We start from the raw sequence: 23,634 nt of genomic DNA on the forward strand, positions 1-23,634 counted from the left end.
CGTAAAACCTCACAAAAGCACACTGAGATGATACAGATGGAAAAGTAAATAATAAACTTACTAATTCTTCTGACAGGATTATTTTATTTAGCAAAATATCTCAGATGCGCTCAGTCGCCATTATATGTTTGGTCTAAAGCGAGACTGCTCTCATGTTTTACTGAAGAACAGCAAATGCAAGTAAATGTTCTGTCTTCCTTGCAGGACTGTGATATGAAGAGTGTGTAAAGTAACATATTTTAGCAACAGTGTGAAAGTGAATCATACATAACAGGCACATTACTGGTATAAACATGAATATGAGTCACATGACTAAACTTACGTCAATGTTTTTAAAAATATTAGTTTTGACAGTCCACACCACAACGCGAAAACTGTGTTTTCAAATTCATCCACTTTGGAGAATGTTTTTTATTAATAAAAATGCGTCTCAGTGTGGACAGAAGGACAAAACGGAGAGAAAAATATGCTTTTTATTGTTTTTACAACAATGTTATTTATCAAAAATTGTCACAAGTTTAAACAGCATTTAAAAGATGCCACACGTATTAGTGTGGACAAGACCTGAATCACTGGAAGAACCAGTGTGTCCTGTGAAAGCATCAAACCCAACAGCAGGACCACAGCTCTGTCCACTTTTTAATATTCATATTTAGGATCAGCACATTCACTGTATTGTGGGGGAACATCTGCAGGATTGTGATTCACGGAAGAGTCGCTCACCAGAGGTACCTGCAGGAAAAACAGGTATGCAATCAGCTTTAATGATAATTTATTGCTAATTCTAATCAGTTCTTGAACACACACACACACACACACACACACACACACACACACACTCACACACACACACACACACACACACACACACACACACACACACACACACACACATATATATATATATATATAAATATATGATATTTTCCACAAAGTCCCATTAGACTGGTGCTACAAGCTTCTCTTACCTCTGATGGATTGGGTCTAAAGGCATAGGACTGTGGAATAACAACTTGGTGAACATTCAGCACCTTCGGAAAAATACATGTTGCGTTTTATACCTTCTTACTGCAATATAAATTTAATAACATTGGATGACAGTTCTAGTATTACAGGTTTATAGACAACACTATTTCAAATGGAAAAAGGAAAAGGCAAAAATCCTGCTGAAATATTTTGGTGTCGAAACTTGTGCAGATTATTGAAACCAATAGAAATTGAAAAACTACCCATCTTTCTGTCAATCTGCAATGTCCTAGCAACCACCCAGAAAACCCTAGCAACTGCTTAGCAACCAAAGCGGCCACTCAGCTTCTAGACCTGAACGCATCACTCACCTGTGGAGAACAGGCGTTGGCTTTACAGGCAAATGCTGACAGAACGATGGAGATGATAAACTCAAGGATAATGAATACCAAGGACACACCACGGATCCCCCAGAAGACGGTCTGAGAAAACACTCATCATTAGCACAAATATCAATAAAATAAATGATAGTTGCTCACTCATACGCTGGCTGCAAGTGCAGAATGTACAATCCTTGAGGTTCATATGGAAATACAACAAATCAAACTTAATGTATAATGTCAAAGCCTTCTTGCATGGTAAACAGGGGTTGACATTAACTTTTTTGTTCACTAGTCACTGTGTCGAGTGGTTTCCAGAAGTTACAAGCCACTCAGCGTTTTCACGGGCTACAATTTTACCAAAACCATGGGGAAAAACTGCCATATAGATAATTTTAATACTATCTCATAATTTGGCTACAGTAAACCACAAATTATTATAGCAAAATAAAGTAAACAGTGACATTCTTCATCCAAAAAAATCACTTCACTACCAAATTATTCAGACACTTTGAGCTGACCATGTTTTGCTTTAGTGTTGTTTCTTTAATTGCTAATGTGACCTTTTTACACACAGACTGAACAAAATTAAGCATTTCTTGGTAATTGGTTATATTGTATATTGGTTATACCTAAATTGGTGTTATGTGTAGCAACAATGACATCTGCTTTTCACATTAAGTGAATCATGTGGTTTGCTAGAGTATAGTTTTGAATTCTAAATGTTCACTGAAAGAAGGTTCCTCAATAGTGTCTTGTAACCCGACCTCGACATGGTCATAAACTTTATGACTCTAAAGCTGCAGCTCATCCAGTTCCCCTGCAAGCCAACATTCCAACACATGGAACTTTTCAGAGAAAACTCTTCAAATGTTTGATACGTATTCCTTTGTTTCCCAGGTGTCTTCACTTGCCATAACGGAAACACTGACAATTTTATTGTGTGTTTAATCAAACTTTATTTGTGTGTAATTATGCATATAAATGTAACGTTATGTTTCCCCTATATTTACCTGTCATAATTGGTATCTGTCTGACCATCCTGTTTTAATTCAACCAGTCACACATAGGAGATTACAGTAAAATGTATTGTTCTGTGTGTACAATCTTAAGAGGAAATATGAATTCTGTCTCTCACATGACATTCAAAGTAGGCGTTTCTTCACGAACAAAGAAACGTTCCTCCCGCCTCAAATCAGAAGATCTGATTCGCTGTTGCCACGAAAAAGGGGACGTGGGACACTGCTCACGGGACACTGATAAAAGTCCAAACTTTCAGTTTGCACTCTCTCTCAACTCTCAACTTGCTCCCGCTCTGACCTTCTTCTCCACGCGCTGCGCTTCTCCTCCCAACGCAACCAGCGGGACAGGCCTTTCCTTGGCCTCTGGGACGCATACCCCGCGTCATGTAGAAGCTGCCGTTCTTTTGCAACTAAGCTCATACGTGCCTCTCCCCTCCAAAAGGGAAATGATCTGAACTTTCTCGGTAACGTTAAATTCAAGTGAGCCTTTACATCGTCTTTTGCGAAACGACCCAGAAGACGAAGCTAGACGCAAACCAGCCGGACACGCGCGTTCCCTTTCTCAGCATCACACTGAAAGAGTACAACATCGTGCAAGTATTTTGATCTCTCTCTAAAGCTGATTACGGGTGTCTAGCACTTAGGTCTGTGAATTAAGTTACCCTCTATCTCTTATCTCTTTATTTCTTTCTTGCTTTCTTTCTTTCATGTCATTCATTCCGATCACGTCATGTTTGTTTAAATGTTTGTTTGTTTTATTGTTTGCATTTTACGTACGTTTATATTTGTAGCTTATATAATCTCTAGTGTGTGCCATTTTATTAATAAACCCATTTATACTTTTAATTGTCTCTGTGTTTGAAAACCCACTTTTTATGAAGTCAATGAAATTAAAAGATCTATAAAGCTACATGCTCTATATTATAGACTACTTTGAGTAGTTTTAATTTATAAACCCAAAGGTTTTATGTTCGTGGCCAGAAGATAAACTTTCTTGGAGTTTGTAAATACGGTAATACCCTGGCTGAACTGTGATAAACTATCTTACATACATTTGCTAGACAAGTGACTGATTAATAAAAGAGACCCGGCCAGCCAAGAGGTATTTCCGAAAATTTATAAAGTAATGTATATGCGATTTATGAATTAAGACCATGAGTTATGATTAGTAATATTTCCCAAATTCCCTTTATTCTTGAGCTAATTCGCATTGACCCAGAGTCGTTTGCGTTACATATGTAATTGTGTAATTAAATTTAACAGATGACAACTAATCAACCTAATTCATTTGTGAGACAGTCTAACAGAAGGATGAAATTTTTATTATCATTTTCTAAACTATGGCGAATAAGCTGATAATGTGAGAAATGTTGAAGGTGTCTGAATAAATTTCTGGAGCAAATGAAATGAGTGAGTGAGGAGAGGCGGGTTTGTGTGTAACTCACTGTCGCTATTTTTGACCAATACATTGCACTTAGTTTATTATTTCAGATGACTTTTTAAAAGACTACAATTGAAAAATGTATATATAAAATTCAGTCCGCCGAAGCGATTAGTAGGAGTGACTGTAACACGCCACTGCTGAAATACACACGCATTTGGCGGGTGTTAATATCAAGACGTGATTCATGTAAATGATCAGTAAAAGTAAGTGGTCTATTGAATTCTTCTATTAAATGCAAGTAAAATTGTGACGAGAAAAGTTGTTAACATACCTTGTAATTATAACAGTCATGACCACGGCAGTAAGGCATATATCCTACAGGCAACTCCAATGAAAGGAAAATAATGGAAATGCCTGCAGTTAAAGCACTTAAGATGTTCATTCCAAGTGAAGCTTTCACCTATATACAGAAAAACAATAACAAAAATCTAGTTAATAAGTTAGAAAGCACTTTACCCAGTGTGTTAAAGCAGATCATGAAACAATATATATGGAGCACTATAAAAATAAATAATAAAGTTGCAATTATCGGGTCCAAGAACACATGACTCATGAAGACAATACAATTATACAATGGCAATATCTCTCTTCAAATATAATAAGAGTCTAATAATTTCAAATATAATACGGGTGTCTGTGTGTGGAACTATACTTCTATGTACTATTTTACAATAGACAAATAATATTGTCTCTTCGTTTTAATAGAATAGCAATACATTCATTTATGTCTGGCAACTTGACATGTTTTCTGTATCATGTAAAACTAAAGGTAATTTGGAGATCACTGATTTCTTTGCAAACTGATTAGATTTTGATTAGACTTCATTGATCTTTATGAGAATATAATGGATTTTATGCATAGTCAATCAAATTAACCATTTACAGAGCATTCGGAAAGTATCCATAGCGATTCACTTTTTCCACATTTCGATATGTTATGTTATAGGCTTAACCCAAAATGGATCTGAGTCTCGACACAATCCTGTCTCAGAGGCGTACAGACACTTCATGGCTTGGTTTGTGCTCTGACATGCACTGTTAACTGTGGTCCCTTACATAGTCAGGTGTGTGCCTTTCCAAATCATGTCCAATCAACTGAATTTACCACAGGTGAACTCCAATCCAGCTGTAGAAACACCTCAAGGGTGATCAGTGGAAACAGGAGGCACCTGTGCTCAATTTTTGAGTGACATGGCAAAGGCTGTGAATACTTATGTACATGTGATTTTTTTTTTTTTTTTTTTTATAAATTTGCAACGATTTCAAACAAACTTCTTTCACATTGTCATTATGGGGTATTAATTCATTCAAATTGATTCAAAATGGCGGCGCGCACAGTCGCAGCGGCTTGCAGCTCCTCGATCCTAGTACTTTTCTTAGCACTTTTTTTAGAGTTTTTATGTTCCCTACGCTTCTTTGCACACTGCTACAGCAGACAGGAATTAATAGACATTGGTTTCAACTCAAAGCTGGAAATTACTGCAGAGTCTAGCCGCTTTTATAACACCCCTACTGAGATAGCGAGACCGGCGGGTGCTCCGTGGTTTGTTGTGGCTGTTGGCAGGCGGCGAAGACGTCGGAAGGAGAGAAGGCAGAAGCGGGGATGCCGGGCCGGCCTTCTTGCGAGACTGAGGAAGGATCCCCACAAGCCTCCCCTTCCGAGTATGTTCCTCACCAACGCAAGATCGTTAGCCAACAAAATGGATGAACTGAATTTACTTACCGAAGGAGATCGCTACGTCCGGGACTGTTGTATTTCAATCATATCTGAGACCTGGCTTCACCCACATATCCCCGACGCAGCTGTACAGCTAGCGGGACGCTCCATTCATCGCTACGATCGGACCAAAGCATCCGGAAAGAGCAGGGGGGGGGTCTGTGTATTTATGTAAATGACAAATGGTCTACGAATAATAAGGCCATACATAAGCACTGTTCACCGGACCTCGAGTCCCTTTCTATTAAATGCCGTCCTTTTTTTATGCCTAGAGAGTTAACAGTAGTGATAATTACGGCTGTATATATACCTCCCGATGCTAATGTTAGCACTGCTCTCTCGCTGCTGTCAAACAGCATAAACAAACAACAGGAGTCTCACCCTGACGGAGTACACATTATCGCGGGTGATTTTAATCAAGCAAATCTGAAGTCCATTTTGCCTAAATTTTATCAGCACGTAAAATGTCCTACTAGAGGGGTTAATACATTAGACCATGTTTACACAAACATTAAACATGCATATAAGACCACACAGCTTCCACACTTAGGACACTCGGATCACCTCTCCCTGCTCCTTATCCCTGCATATAAAGAAGCACAACCCCACTGATAAAGACGATCACTATCTGGCCAGAAGATGCACTTCATAAGCTAATAGACTGTTTCTCATACACTGATTGGAGTGTCTTTGAAGATCACGACTTGCAAGTTTATACAGAGGCTGTATTATCATACATCAAGTACTGCACGGGGAATGTCACGGTGGAAAAACGCATCCGGGTATTCCCCAATCAGAAGCCCTGGATGACCAGTCAAGTCAAATTACTGCTCAAAAATCGCAATAAAGCCTTCAAATCAGGAAATAAAGCACTATACAGCACTGCCAGAGCTGATCTGAAGAGAGGGATAAGCAAAGCCAAAGCTGACTACAGGAGGAAAATAGAAAGCCATCTCTCAAATAACAACCCGTGGCAGGTATGGCAGGGCATTCAGCAGATTACCAACTTCAGGGGACAGACCAGCATAGCTGTGGACTCAAGCATTGCACTGGTGGAAGAGCTAAATACCTTCTTTGCACGCTTTGAGACCCCACCCCAACAGTCTGCAGTTACATCACATCAGCTTCAACCAGCCCCCAGATTCCACCCGCTGACTGTGCAGGTACAGGAAGTGAAAGAGATGCTCAGCAGGGTGAACCCCAGGAAAGCAGCAGGACCAGACGGTGTACTTGGGAAGGTACTCAAGGCCTGTGCTGACCAGCTCTCACAGGTGTTCACAAGCATCTTCAACCTTTCCCTGACACAGGCTACTATTCCAGCCTGCCTAAAGTCGACTACTATCATCCCGGTACCCAAAAAATCAAATATAACCAGCCTCAATGACTACCGCCCAGTGGCACTTACACCTATCGTCACCAAATGTCTGGAACGGTTGGTCTTGGGTCACATTAAAGGTTGCCTCCCTCCCTCGTTTGACCCCCATCAATTCGCTTACAGGGCAAATAGGTCAACTGAAGACGCCATAGCCATCACCATCACCCTACACACAGCACTAAGCCACCTGGAGCACAGAGGGAGCTATGTTAGGTTGCTCTTTATTGATTATAGCTCGGCTTTCAACACTTTCATCCCCGATATCCTGGTCAGCAAACTGACGGATCTAGGACTCCACCCACTCACCAGCTCCTGGATTAAAGACTTTCTTACAAACAGACCACAGTCAGTAAAACTTGGACACAACCTCTCCGCCACTAGATCTCTGAGCACGGGCTCCCCACAAGGGTGTGTGTTGAGCCCACTACTCTATACCCTCTACACTGCCGACTGTAGACCCGTCCAGCCCAGTAATACCATACTGAAGTTCGCGGATGACACAACGGTGGTGGGGTTGATCTCTGAGGGTGATGAGTCAGCCTACAGGGATGAGGTTTTGGAAGTGTCCAAGTGGTGTCTGGCAAACAACTTGACTCTCAACACCTCAAAAACAAAAGAAATCATTCTGGACTTCAGGAGACACCGGGCAGACCTGAGCCCTCTCTGCATTAACGGAGATTGCGTAGAGAGGGTCTACGCTTTCACCGTTTTGGGCACCATAATATCTGCCAACCTCTCATGGTCAGGAAACACTACTGCTGTCTTCAAAAAAGCACAGCAACGTCTGCACTTCCTGAGAGTGCTCAGGAGGAACAACGTCGGGAAGGAGCTGCTAGTGACCTTCTACCGCTCCACCGTCGAGAGCATCTTAACTTACTGCATTACGGTGTGGTTTTCCCACTGCACAGAGTCAGAACGGAAGAAGCTCCAGAGAGTGGTAAACACTGCAGAGAGGATCATTGGCTGCACCCTTCCCTCTCTAAAGGACATTTACTTATCCCGTTGCCTCAGCAGAGCAAAGGCCATCACTAAAGACTTCTCCCATCCAGCCTACCCCCTGTTTGACCTGCTGCCCTCAGGCAGGCGCTACAGGTCTATCAGGACTAGAACAAACAGACTCAGAAACAGCTTTTTTCCGCAAGCCATCACCATACTGAACACACACGGTCACTGACTGTTTTCCCCCCACATGTACACACACATACTTTCACAATATATGGTATATGTGCAATAACATTACATATATTTAATTTACAAATATTCTATTTTATCTTGTGTGGTTTTATTATTTATAATTTTGTCTGCAAAATTTTAGATTATGTGTGTACTAGGTGAAATTGCTGCTAAAATTTCATTGTTCATTTAATGTGCAATGACAATAAAACTTCTGAATCTATCTAGTATTACTAGTAGAATTTTGAGGAAAATAATTAATTTAATCCATTTTGGAATAAGGCCACATTTACACATAGCCGGGTATTTAGAGAAACTAATATTTCTCCCCCTCCGTTTTCAAAAATAACATCGTGCACACAACCCGCATAAATACGCTGTCGAGCAACATCATAACTATGCCAAGCCTATGGGTGGCAGTGTAGGGAGAAGGATAAAGCCATGCAAGCCAATCAGAATCCTCAAAATCGACAACAACGAATAGCACACGCGACTTCCAGTTCCTTTCAAAACAACAGACATGGCGTGAGGTTCGTTTGTGTGGACAGACAGAGAAGCAAATGCAAACAGGTCAATAAGCGTTTGCACAAAAGTAAAAATGAGTACCACCTTAACAGCATCCATGATCAAATAGTAGCCAAACAAACTCTAAACATAGGGCGCTCACATGACGTAAGCATTTTCTGGCGCATAATGTGACGTTTGAGAACCTAAAACCCCGTTTCTCCCAGTTGACACGGCAACACATAACCGGCGTTTTCAGAAATCTCCACTTTGGCCGGAGTTTTTAGAAATAATCATTTTCTGGGATAAAAACGGCGTTTTCGTGTAAATGACAGGCCAAAACGCAGGGAAATATCTGCGTTTTCCCATCGTGTAAACGGGGCCTGAGCCTGTAACATAACAAAATGTGGAAAAAGTGAAGTGCTGTGAATGTTTGTTGATATTTTCATATCATCCACATATATGTATAAATAAACATATATATATATATATATATATATATATATATATATATAATACCAGTCAAAAGTTTTAGAAACATTACTGTGGTGAGCAGGACGAGGCCGGTGGCGTGATTACTGATGAGCAACACCTGCGCGATGTTTTGTTCCTGTTTTGTGTGGCCAGCAGTCGTCCGCGAGGGGCTGCTTGCTTATACTTTCGTTTTTGTATTGGTTTATTTATTTATTAAAATACTTGAATGTTCGCCGGTTCCCGCCTCCTTCTTCCCATAACAACGAACTGCGTTACAATTACTACTTTTAATGTTTTTGAAAGATGTCTCTTATGCTCATCAGGCCTGCATGTATTTGCTCAAAAATACAGTAATATTGTGAAATATTATTACAATTTAAAATGATAGTTTTCTATTTGAATATACTTTAAAATATAATTATTTCTGTGATGCAAAGCTGAATTTTCATCAGCCATCACTCATCACTTCAGTGTCACATGATCCTTCAGAAATCATTACTACCGTTCAAAAGTTTTGGGTTCAGTAATATTTTCTTTCTTTCTTTCTTTCTTTTTGAAAGAAAGTAATACTTTTACTTTCATCCAGTTTTGGAAAGTTTGTTTAGTCCCTGAAAATAACAAGTGATGTGTACTTACCAAACACAAACTGGAGGAGGCTTTGCCATGGAGTTTATTTTCTGCAGCAATGCAGAGTGATCCTGCCGTAATGTACTGAGAGGAGAGAGAAAGGATTCTTCTGTTAGAATATTTAGCTTGTGTTAGAAAAGACAGAACTGTACTTAAGTTGTATATTGTTTGCTTACGATGAGAGATCCCCAATAAGGAATACCACTGAAGAAAAAGATGGAAAATGAATTGACTGTAGCCACGATTTCCAACAGGAGAATCAGCAGACCGATCATTATCTGGACAGTCTGAGGAAGACCAGAAAACAGGCTCTTATTGCAGGGGAATAGTGACTCACAGTTATTAGCTGAGTAGGGTTGCCAGATCTGCACAACAGTTTGTTAATGTTTGTACTACTGCTTTTTTGGATTGTTTCCGTACCTGTCCTCCTTCACACGTATAAAAATAAATTTTATTGAAAGATTTCTCACCCCGAGTGCTTTTGGTTGGCCTTTCAGGAAAGCCTGAAGTCCTTGAGGAGCTGAAGCTGTCTGTGGCACATTAACAGTCGCTGGAGCCGTTTGTCCTGGGGCCTGAAACTGGATGATCAGCGTCGACGAGTTTGTGGGAATGACGGTACTAGACATTCTTGTTTCTGAATCTGAAATTGACCTGTACAAAATAAAGACATGTAAAAACATGTGAATAATAAGAATATAAAATAGATGTTCATAAATAATCTTACCGGTGTATTTATTAAAATATTATGTGTTCATATTTATTATTATTATAATCATCTTCATATTCTGGAAACACTTATGAATGCAGTTGTGTCACAGAATTATTGGTAACTCGAATAACTCTTCACAGATATTATATTACAAACATCTCGTTTAAACTGATCTACAGCTGTCACCATCTCACAGGTGAGACATTTGCCAGTATATATTGAAAACAATAATATTGTGACGAACTGGAAGTTGTCACCAAAAATGGTTGTGATGTCCACAGGAGGGCGATGTTGTCAAAGAGAGTTGTGAGTATAAAAGCAAAAACTTTGTAAAAACCTAAAGTAATACTGACAAACTATTTATCATTTGAAAGCTTACAATCTCTAGTTTTCATATTTGATGACTGTTTTTCAAAAATAAATTACTGATGAGCAGTAATTTATCAAATTGCAACAAGAATATTTCATTCTCATTAGGCGTGTTCAGGCCTTTATTTTGAAATAGCGATGAACATGGAAAATCATGAAAGATTAGTGAAACCCAAAAGGTAACACCAATTAAATTTTATGAGGAAAAAAAGGTCTGAAAATGTTTTAAATATACAGAAAAAAATGATGGATTCTCGATTTGGTATGCAGTGTTGAGCTATAATGCACATACATGTTTTTTATTGCTTTTCTTATAGGTTGAATACAAACCAAATACTGCCAAACCGCCCATATTACTTCTGGATAGGATGACTACTTCATACATTTTATGATAATTATGGAAATATATGGTTCAGATGAGATCACTCAAACCATATATGGAAATGGAGGCGCCCTTATATGGTCAGTAATAGAGCTTGGATGTGATCTAGTGAAAAAGTGTGTTACTGCGCACAAACAAAATCTTACTGAAAGCTATTTTTTGAGATATCAACCTAAAGTTTGGAACACAACTTGTTCAGATTTTCGGCTTTGATTTTCTTGCAGTTTTAGAGTAAAACATATTTTGTAAAATATATATTTTATATAAAATATAAATAATATATTTTAAGATTGTACATTTTAATATACTCAAACTTGCCCTAGTGCCCTACTGCCGTTATAAATCCATACATTAAAATGAATCAACTAAATAAAGTAAATGCTTCAGTCGGTTTTTGCTGTGTGTTTTTATAGTTCACTCCTCTGAGATAACGCATTCTGTGGTGTAATACTGTTTCCCAGAATGAAAGTTAAAGTGGGTGGAGCTCAGATGGTTAGGAGGGGTGGCAAAACTACACACTGTTTCCAGGAAATCAAGCCTGACGCACTACTGTAATATAATCTCTTTTCACAATAACAGTAATACTAAGTTAAATCTTACTTAATTTGTCTTTGTTGTATTTTATATAATCTGCATGCTGGTTTGGAAACAGACTTGTAAATATTGTACAAAACATTTGCCATAACAATCATCAACACAGTCAAAACCATTTATCTTACCTTATTTGGAACAAATTTGGCCCAATAATCAGTAGTTCAAGTCTTCTAAAAAATAGAGAACGAATTGACTTGCTTGTTTGGATTGTAAAAAACAAAACATTTTGCATCATACTGTATCATTTGTGTTAGTTATGGGCATATAAGCCGGATTCATTACCTTTAGAATGCTGTTAAAAACGAAGTGAAGAAGCTGGATCTTCCAGACAATAGAAAACACAGGGCTAAAAAAACACGAATAGAAAACAGAAAACAAGGAGCACTTGAGAAACATTAGGGTGGGAAACAGTAGAAGAACTACAAAGACCAAGTAAAAGACTACAAAAGGACAGGAAATCATAAAAGATACAAAATACAAGACACTAAACAGCTGGGGCCTCATTTATAAAACTTTCTGTAGATTTCATACTAAAAGTCTGCGTACGCACAAAAGTTTTCAGATTTATAAAACCATGCGTATGCCAGAACCTGCTCAAAAATCCCAGTCAGTGGAAGATTGTGTGTACATGCATCTCAATCCCCGTCCCCTCCCTGAAATAACCATACATGGAGTAATCCCCTTACAGTGCCCAGTTTCACTATGTACATCTGTATCATTTCCATTCATATTTCCATCCACATTATACCATGTTTAACACCATCAAAGGTACTACAAGACTATAAATGGCATTTGTGCCATACATATTGCATTGCTAAAAATCATCCAATATCCTTGCTATGTTTTAGAATAAATCCATAAAAAAAATCCATAAAAAATAATTTGTATAAAATACTTCTCAAATAACGTTTTTAGAATAGAGTTGATTCATTCATTTCCACAGGCCAAATAGTATTTTAATTGTTTTAAACAATTCAAATAAAAATGTATGCAGTTTTGTTAATAAGGTGAACATATGTTTTAGGACGTTTATAGGCTATTTTTAGTGGAAATAGATAGGCTTACTTATTTATTGCAGTGTGAATATAAATGTCTGACTATTATACATGTAATAATACAATAGATACAAATGTTTCACATATAATGCTTTAAATTATTCCAAAGCAAGCATTAAGTGTCCTGGCCGCTAGGGAATCCTGGAGAATGATGTATTGAGGGAATCCCCAGCTCTGCAGCACAGCAGTGATATAAAGTTAAGAAAACTAAACAACCGAGAGAAATATATATATACTACCTCAGATTTAACGTTTCATCTATACATCAGCATCGGTGAATAACATTATAATCTCGTTCACGGTAGAGAAAGCTGCTTACATGTGCAAAACTCTTAAATGTAAATACAGCTTTTGTGTCTTTATCAGCTTTTCTATATATATATATATACTATATATACTGGCCCTGATAATCATCACAAATACTTACCGCTTGCTCCATTTCTGTAAATTGTTTTTATGAATTAATGACTCTCTCACCGTTGCTCTATAGTTTTCTTTGTCAACGGCTGCTTGCACCCCCTGCTGGTGAGGTCGACTAACAGCTATGGAGATTATCAATCGGCAATCCATTGATATTCCTGCCATTCCCGGATGTCAAATGTTGAATTTTCTGTTGAATTTGAACCACTGAATTTGTGGAAGTGAACTTGTAAAGCGAAATAACATGGACCGAAAATTGCCTGTCGAATATTATAGGTTGGAAATGAAATCTGAAGGCCAATTCTAGGCCTATTGCTTATGCTCCTTGCCTATACCTCACTATTTGATAACATATCATAACTAGATACCATAGAGACTCTTAATGGAAAATGTAATGTTTTCTGTTAGCAGCATTGATAAATACCCTGGACTGGCAACTCAAGTGCTGCCACTTGTTTGAGAGACCATAGTTCAGGGGCCGGTTTCACAAAGATAGACTTTAAATAGGGCTTAGATATAGTAGATAGCATTACTCAGACTTCAGATAGACATCTAAATCAGACTGTTGCACAAAGCACTTAAGACTCTGACTATCTTAAGTAGGATTACACTGCAATCTTTGTCTAACACAATAGACCGGTCTAAAATAGCTTTGTGAAACCGGCCCCAGGTTGATTACAATAAAAAAATCAAATACATTTAACATGACCCTGCCCTAGTAGAGACTAGAGGTATTGAAATGAATCAAATAATCGATGCATCGAATCGTGGACATGGACGATGCTGCATCGATAATCCACCGGGCCATAATCTATTATTTCTGTTTACAATTAAATGTATGCCTAACAACATTTTTCTTTACATATTCTGTTAAGTTTTGCACATTCAGGAAGTGCCATGTGCTTAGTGCTGTAGTTTTATGTTTCCAATGTATTTAGTATTAGAGCACTGCAGAATGTTTTGTTTTTGAAGCTTGAAAAGCTATGAATTAAATATCCTACATGACTTTAATAGAAAAATGTATTTGACGCATCGTGAGATATCGAATCGCTGACATGATAATCGTAATAGAATCGGGAGATCAGTGAAGATTCACACCTCTGGTAGATACCTATACAGGCAATCAAAGATGTTCAATATGTCTATGACGTTAGCATACTCAATATCTGCAGAATTATTGGGCAATCACTAAATTAATCATTTTTATTAATCTGTTCTTTTTCAGAAAATGGCTCAGAGAAATGTGCCGGTAAAAACGAGGGCGCAGAAGCGCCTCAACTCCTTTAAGGAGAAGAGTGCTGAGTGGGCAAAGGGGATGAGGCGCAACAGGAATGTTAGCCATTTTCTTGATGACATTGAGGTCACAGTAAGTAACTGTTTTTCTTGAGGATACATGTATGACACATATCCCGGCTTTCTGAGAAAATCAGCACCAACATCTTGAGAACAACATGAGACGGTTTCTATTTTCTCTTTTTCATTTTTTACCTTTTCTTTTTGTCCTTAAATATATATTTTTTTATGTGATCGTCGTTATGTCTTTGTCAAACTTGCTCTATGAATGAAAGGGTAGTCACCACCAATGTAAAGGTAGTGCTTGAGAGGGCAGAGATAAAAAAAATAAAATACATAAAAAAAACATTGGGACACCTTTTTTTTTTTTTTTTTTTTTTTTGACATGTATGTTTGTTGACATACATCCCTATGCTGATGTTTTCGAGGCATGGAAATTGTGACAGATCATTTGTGAATAAGAAATTTCTTTTGGGATTAATAAAGTATTTCTTGTCTTATCTCCTAAATTTCCTGGAAGTCTTTAGTCAAGCTTGGCAGTATATCAAACTTATTTGATTTAATGTTTTCAATCAGTATGAAAAATCAGCTTGCAATGAGCAAATATACCCGTACACTCCCTGGCTAAACATTTAGAACAAGTTGGGCCCCCTTCTGCCTCACGAATCACCTTAATCCTTTGTGACGTAGATTCCATAAGATGTTGGAAACATTTCTTAGCAATTTTGTTCCAAATTGATGACAGCATCACACAGGTCCTGCAGATTTGCCAGTTGCATGTCCATGGTGTGCATTTTCCATTTTACCACGCACACCTTTGGGTGGTCTATGACATGCCCTGTGTTCTGACGTAATGTAGCCATGAGCATATGGGTAAATGGTACAAATGAATCATCAATTTAAGAGATGATTGAGTTTCCTTTTACACAAAACTCTGACCCACAATCAGAATGTATATAGAGAAATCGAGAGTCATCAGACAAGGCAACATTTGGCCAATCTTTTATTGACCAATTTTGCTGAGCCTATGCAAATTTTAACCTTTTTTTAAGCTTGCAGGAGTGACATCTACAGTAGTACGATCTAGTGTTGTAGTGGCCCATCTTCTTCAATGTAGATGTGTTGTACATTCAGAGATGCTTTTTAACGCACCTAGGCTATAACAAGTGGTTATTTGAGTTACTGTTGGCTTGCTATCAGCTCAAACTAGACTGCCCATTCACCCCTCATTTGCACGTAATGAACAAGACAAAAGTATTCCATGTTCTCTGTTCTTTCCTGGCTTTGGTCTCAAGAAGTGTCCCAGTGCCTGTTACTGATTCTGTGGTCCTGTTTCTTGAGCAACGATAGGCTTGAGTGCGAGTTACATCCTTCTAGTCAGTGTGCTATATTGCTTGTTTAACAGTTTAGTATATAAGTAAATAATGTGTGATTGGACTGCAGGCATGCCCTCATAATTTACAAGGTCAAGTTCTAATTTATTTACATATTCTAATTGTCTAAATATTTCTGTCATATATTTATACTGCATCATAACTTCAACTATTGTTAAACCAATATGTCATGTTTGAGGTTGATAAAATGTATTTTTATACCCTTACCAACCCCAGTGTCACTTATGGCATATTTCCTAAAGTATATTCAGACTACTCGCATAGATTTTTCATCTATGACATGACAATGAATGATTCTTCACCTCTTTCAGATGGAGAAAATGAAGGCCCTTGGACTCAGACCCCTTTTATTTTATGGGGTCTACAATGATAAAATGTCAAGATACGACACAAAGGTCATCTGCCCGTACAGCATGTCAACTGAGACAGAAGGGATTCTGAAAAAAATGAACATGCTGTACAATGTTCTTTTACAAGGTATGGTTTGCTTGCCAACATTAATTTGACTTCACACTATATCTGACTAAACTACCACATAGTGCATGCACACTGAGGTCGAATAAGCAGTTTTTGAACAATTGATCTTTGGTGCTGAATAATGCAAGCTCATGGATATGGATACCTTATTGTTGAGTTATAAATGTTTGTGCATAGTTAAGATTTACTTTATGCGTGGCTATGATAGCAAGGACTCCAGAGGATGAGTGGAGTACGCGTGGAGAGAAGAGGAAGGGGAAGAAAGGTAACGTGCACTTTTTCAACATACTTTTTGTGAAAGGTATTGCTTGGAAATGTTGAACTTCTAATATACAACACAGGATACCAGAGGCCTGTGTCAGGAGTGAAGAGGACTGCTGCACCTCTGCGTGGAGAGGAGGGGGCGAGTGGAGAGGAGGGGCCTGCTGCTCCTCTGAGTGGAGAGGAGGGGGCGAGTGGAGAGGAGGGGCCTGCTGCTCCTCTGAGTGGAGAGGAGGGGGCGAGTGGAGAGGAGGGGCCTGCTGCTCCTCTGAGTGGAGAGGAGGGGGCGAGTGGAGTGGAGGGGGCGAGTGGAGAGGAGGGGCCTGCTGCTCCTCTGAGTGGAGAGGAGGGGGCGAGTGGAGTGGAGCGGGCAAGTGGAGAGGAGCGGGCGAGTGGAGAGGAGGGGCCTGCTGCTCATCTGAGTGGAGAGGAGGGGCCTGCTGCTCCTCTGAGTGGAGAGGAGGGGGCGAGTGGAGTGGAGCGGGCAAGTGGAGAGGAGCGGGCGAGTGGAGAGGAGGGGCCTGCTGCTCATCTGAGTGGAGAGGAGGGGGCGAGTGGAGAGGAGCGGGCAAGTGGAGAGGAGCGGGCGAGTGGAGAGGAGGGGCCTGCTGCTCCTCTGAGTGGAGAGGAGGGGCCTGCTGCTCCTCTGAGTGGAGAGGAGGGGGCGAGTGGAGGGGAGGGGCCTGCTGCTCCTCTGAGTGGAGAGGAGGGGGCGAGTGGAGAGGAGGGGCCTGCTGCTCCTCTGAGTGGAGAGGAGGGGGTTGTAGAGCCTCCGGTTTCAGTGGTAGGAATCAGTGATTATAAGTTGGGGTTTCCCTGTTAATTTTATTTGTTTTTGATTGATGCAGTTAATGTCATTAGACACACACCTGTTGCCATTTTCTGGTGCGTTTTCAATTTCCGATTTTTCATAGAGTTTGATCTGCCTATACCAAATTTGGCCGATTATCATTGTTTTGAACTACTTTACAGCACACACAACCGGTCACAGCAAATCACGTGAAAAATGTCTGATTGTCAAAAGTTGAGTAATTGGTGCATGTCTAAATATCATATTGTCATGCTTACTCATAGATCCAGCAATTAAAAAAACTGTTCAAAGCCTCAAAGAAAACTGGAGAGGCTGCTGTGGTTGACAGAAGAGAGGATTCTTCACGTCCAGTGGTAGGAATTGTTGTTTTAAACTTTTTTTTTTTGGCTGTCACAATTATTCAAATTGAGCAGACATCAATTGCTGTGCCTTTTCAAGGAGCAAATGTTGCTTACTCAAATGTGCCAAACTGAAAGCCAGCCACCAATACTGGATGTTGGTCCAATTCTTCTGCCACAACATTTTTAAAGTATTAACAAACAAGTAAACACTAGGTAGAATAGTGCATTCCGTCCTATTGGTCTCATGCAATCCCACTGTTATTTTCGTGCAGATCCAGCAATTAAAAATCCTGGTGAAGAAGAGGAGACAAACCTCCAGAGGTGGGTTTATTTTTCCTACATAATACTACAGGCATAATTACTGGGTGACTTAAAACATAAGTACTATTGTTAATATTGCTGTGTAATGGTGTCTTTAGATGGGTGTCTTTTGGCTACTAAACCATCTCTGGTTTGTGAACGGTGTCTATTGGTGGTGTAACGATACATGTATTCGTGTTGAACCGTTCGGTACGAGGCTTTCGGTTCGGTGCGCATTATACAAACTGAACATTTTTCCTGCCGACCAAAATTCGCGCTGGCGCGACCACCACAACATTGCACAGCAACAAATGGCAAACGTAATGAAAGCGGAATGAACCTGCGCAACTCATTATATTGTGCTTAAAGGTGCTGTCAGCGATCCGTGAGCCGATCTTGATCAAACGACTACACAGCGCTAAGAGATCCAGTAAAGAAAGCATTTGAATTCACCACTGAAGTAATAACATCGCTGCGAGATCTAGTGAGAAACATTCACATTTCTCCGTTATTAACGGATCAAACAGCGCGTGGAAACCAGGAGAAACATTGTTCCATGAATGAACTAACGTTAGTTATAAGCTTTAAGTCCACAGATCAGCAACATTCACCATGGATTTAATGTAGTAACACTCACTGTAACCATGGAAGTTTGGCAGAAATATTAAAATGCTTTCAAGTAGTCTTGACCAAACAAATGGTAGTCTTTTATAAACCATATTACAATACAATGTGTTTGTATATGTGGGGTTGGTTGGTTGGTTGGTTGGTTGGTTTCCTAGTCACCACCAAGGTAAAGGGAGTGCTTGAGAGGGCAGAGATAAAAATAATAATAATTGGGACACCAGTTTTGTCTTTTTGTGTTTTTTCCAGAGTGAGACATACATCCCTATGCCGATGTTTTTGAGGCATGTAAATTGGGGAAATCCAAACAAAAACAGGTGTGTATGAAAGAAAGGTTGGCAGACGACTTTGCCTTGCCTAACACTAATCTAACTGCGTTTAACTTACCCCTGACATTTAAATGTTATTATAATCCAATCCCTATAGGGAGTGGATTACGTCTACGTTTTTTGGAAGTCCTGTGAGGGATGGTGAGTCTATTTATTCCAGTGTTGATTACAGTGTAGTTCTGACCCCAGTTCAATAGCCTGTTAAGTCAAACTATTGTTATAAGTGTAATTGCTTATTTGTGTTAGATTCATAGGATTAAGCAAATTTCTTCTTCTTCCAGTGGAGAGACCTGGAGGCCCTCCTGGGAGCCTACTAAAAACATAGAATATTGCACTTAGTTCAACGCACGCACGCACTCTGTTAAAGTTTTCTATAAAAGTTGTGATAGTTCTTTATTAAAATTGTGATAGTTTTTTTATTAAAGTTCTGTTAAAGTTTTTTATTCAAGTTCTGTTAAAGTTTTTTATTAAAATTCTGTTAAAGTTTTTTATTAAAGTTCTGTTAAAGTTTGTTATTAAAGTTCTGTTAAAGTTTTTTATTAAATTTCTGTTAAAGTTTTTTATTAAACTTCTGTTAAAGTTTTTAAGTACAATTTGTGAAAGACGAGAAGATATGAATATCCTTTTATATGACCCTTGGCATTACTCTGACATGACAGTCATGTCAATTGCCCCACAAACAAAGACATTCCATTAGTCTATGTTAAATGCATTGCTGTTGTGCAATGTAGTATGTTTATTGGTATGATCAATCAACCCCAGCTTGAATGGTGACTTGGTTTTAAAGTTGTCACAGGATTGAAAGGCATTGTCAGTAGATACAATATGTATAAGTCTGTACTAGGAGCAACATACCCACAAGTATTGCACTGATAAGATAACCTCTATATTTAACTTGCAACTGCTTTGTTACCCATGTACTCAGAATATCTTAATGTGACCTTTGTATCCATCTTATATGTTATGAATTAATTTTAACAAAGCATTTATTATGTTAATATAATAATATTTAGTTAATGTTAATATTCTTTCATTTCAGAAAAAGGTCCTACTGATGTCTGATGTGTTGTGCTTCTGCCCTTGTTTCTACCTCCACGTTACCGTGCAGTCCTGCTACATCATCTTGTCATTAGTCCTTGGTAAATACATCCAGCACCGTATCTGCATCAAGAAACATGTACATAGTTAAACAATCTGAAATCTGAGTTTTAATTTACCCTCAATGTTTTTCTATAATTTTTGCAACCTTTCTCTGATTTGGTTTCTTGCTGCTTTGACTGGACAATTAGGTTGGCATTGGATGCTTTACAGTGAACTGAAGGGTCTATGGATCTCACATACAACATGTGTGGGTGAAGCTGTAATGCAGGTAGTTAATTAGATAATAGTACTCATAGAACAGCACACACACACACACACACACACCTATACACACACACACACACACACACACACACACACCTATCTACACACACCTACACACGCACACAATAGGTGACAAAAAAGGTGTTTTTTTTACACACAAAAACACACTTACCTACACACACACACACACACATACACAAACACAAACACACCTATCTACACACACACCTACCCACACACACACACACACACACACACACACACACACACACCTACCTATGCACACACACCTACCTATGCACACACACCTACCTACACACACACACACCTACCCACACATACATACCTACACGCACACACACACCTACCTACGCGCACACACGCACACCTACCTACACACGCACACACACCTACCTACCTACCTACACACACCTACCTACCTACACACACACACCTACACACACATACCTACCTACCTACACACACACACCTACCTACACACACACCTACACACACACACCTACCTACGCACACACACCTACCTACACACACACACACACACACACACACACACACACACACACACACCTATCTACACACACCTACACACGCACACAATAGGTGACAAAAAAGGTGTTTTTTTTACACACAAAAACACACTTACCTACACACACACACACACATACACAAACACAAACACACCTACCTACACACACCTATCTACACACACACCTACCCACACACACACACACACACACACACACACACACACACACACACCTACCTATGCACACACACCTACCTATGCACACACACCTACCTACCTACCTACCTACACACACCTACCTACCTACACACACACACCTACCTATGCACACACACCTACCTATGCACACACACCTACCTACCTACCTACACACACCTACCTACCTACACACACACACCTACACACACATACCTACCTACCTACACATACACACCTACCTACACACACACCTACACACACACACCTACCTACGCACACACACCTACCTACACACACACACACACACACACCTATCTACACACACACACCTACCTACACACACACACACACAGACACACCTACCTACCAACCTACACACACACACACACACCTACCTACGCACACACACCTACCTACCTACACACACACACACACACACACACACACACCTATCTACACACACGCACACACACCTACTTACACACACGCACACACACCTACCTACACACACGCACACACACACATCTATACACACACACACCTACACACACACCTACCTACACAAACACATACCTACCTACACACACACACACCTACCCACACATACATACCTACACGCACACACACACCTACCTACGCGCACACACGCACACCTACCTACACACGCACACACACCTACCTACACAAACACACACACACACCTACATACACACACACCTACCTACCTACACGCTAGTGGTGTCAACAATAATCGATTCGGCGATGCATCGCAATGCGGGGCATGCACGATTCAGCATCGATGCGGCAAAGTGCCATAATCGATTATGTCACTGTTTTAGGGGTGTAACGGTACGCGTATTCGTACTAAACCGTTCGGTACAAGGCACGCATTTTCAAACCGAACGGTTATTTCAAATGTAAGCGCGTCGCGAGCGCGCTCATAATGTAGACGCTGGCGCGACCACAACATCAAATGGCAAACGCAATGTAAGCGGAACGAAACTGAGCTACTCGTGACGGACTGTTAATCAGTTTGGACCAACGCAGCGCGAGCCGATCTTATAGGCTACTACACAACGCTAAGAGATCCAGTAAAGAAAGCATTTGAACTCGCCACTAAAGTAATAACATCGCTGCGAGATCTAGTGAGAAACATTCACATTTCTCCGTTATTAACGGATCAAACAGCGCTGACGTGGAAACCAGGAAGAAACATTGTGACATGAATGAACTATCCAGTGTCCACAGATCTGCAATATTCACCATGGATTTACTGTAGCAACACTAACTGCAACTTTGGAAGTTTGGCAGGAATAGTAGGCTATAATGCTTTCAAGTAACGTTATGTCGGATTTATTTCGACATTATGAATAACATTGCTGCCCTCAAATGTTAATCTGAACTAAAATAAACATTTGTTTATAAGCACAAAATATTACATTACATTTTTTCCAAGGAGCTGTTTTGTTTTATATGCTCCTAAGAAGAGTCAATTATAGCTCCATCATTGCTCAAAGAAAAAAAAATGTCATACTTTATGATGTTAGTTCTAATAAAAAAAGAATAAAAAGAAAATCAAGGAAATTTCTCTGGCATTTCTTTCTTTTTTCTGTATCGAAAACGTACCGAACCGTGACACAAGTGTATCGTATTGAACCGAACCATGAATTTTGTGAACCGTTACACCCTACACTGTTTATTTTCTGGCCTTGAGTTGGACAATAAAGTTGAAATTTAATTTCAAATGGTTCTCAAGCAGAGAGAAGAGAAACATTTATCATTCAAAGCACTGAAAGCAGTGATTTATGCTTTCTTTTTCAGGTTTGAAAATGTCATATCCAATACCCTGTACCATTCTATTTTATTTTATTTAATGACATTTATGTCAAAGATACAGGAGAGTGATAATACACACATAGCAGCCAATAAAATCTGTTGTTCAATATCTGACTGCTTGTATTGCCTCATGACTGATGAAAATGTTGCCTTGTTGTGTGCAGTAGAATTTTGATGCATCGCAATGCATCGTAGAATCGAATTGAATCGAATCGTTACCTGGTGAATCGTAATCGAATCGAATCGTGAGGGCAGTGCCAATGCACACCCCTACTACACGCACACACACCAACCTACACACACGCACACACACACACCTACCTACACACACACCTACACACACACATACCTACCTACATGAACACATACCTACCTACACCTACCTACACACACACACACACCTACACACACACACCTACGCACACCTACCTACACACGCACACCTACCTACCTACACACACACCTACCTACACACCTACACGAACACATACCTACCTACATGAACACATACCTACCTACACCTACCTACACACACACACACCTACACACACACACACCTACGCACACCTACCTACACACGCACACCTACCTAACTACACACACACCTACCTACCTACACACACACACACACACACACACACACACAC

The 23,634-nt window shown here is 39.6% G+C and overlaps 1 protein-coding gene across 1 annotated transcript; it reads right to left on the reverse strand.

Annotated features, from left to right (window-relative positions):
- Positions 1-455: 455 nt before the first annotated feature.
- Positions 456-12,278, reverse strand: LOC311289249 (membrane-spanning 4-domains subfamily A member 8-like). Its single transcript, XM_084407093.1, has 9 exons — positions 12,019-12,278; positions 11,862-11,906; positions 10,153-10,333; positions 9,859-9,969; positions 9,692-9,766; positions 4,084-4,212; positions 1,338-1,448; positions 969-1,031; positions 456-732 (listed from the first exon to the last, which is right to left on the reverse strand). The coding sequence occupies exons 3-9, from the start codon at positions 10,306-10,308 to the stop codon at positions 640-642; spliced, it is 738 nt and encodes a 245-aa protein (XP_084263219.1). The 5' UTR covers positions 10,309-10,333; positions 11,862-11,906; positions 12,019-12,278; the 3' UTR covers positions 456-639.
- Positions 12,279-23,634: the final 11,356 nt, after the last annotated feature.

The sequence above is a fragment of the Rutilus rutilus genome (assembly GCF_951802725.1).
Source record: "Rutilus rutilus genome assembly, chromosome: 4".
Taxonomy (NCBI): Eukaryota; Metazoa; Chordata; class Actinopteri; order Cypriniformes; family Leuciscidae; genus Rutilus; species Rutilus rutilus.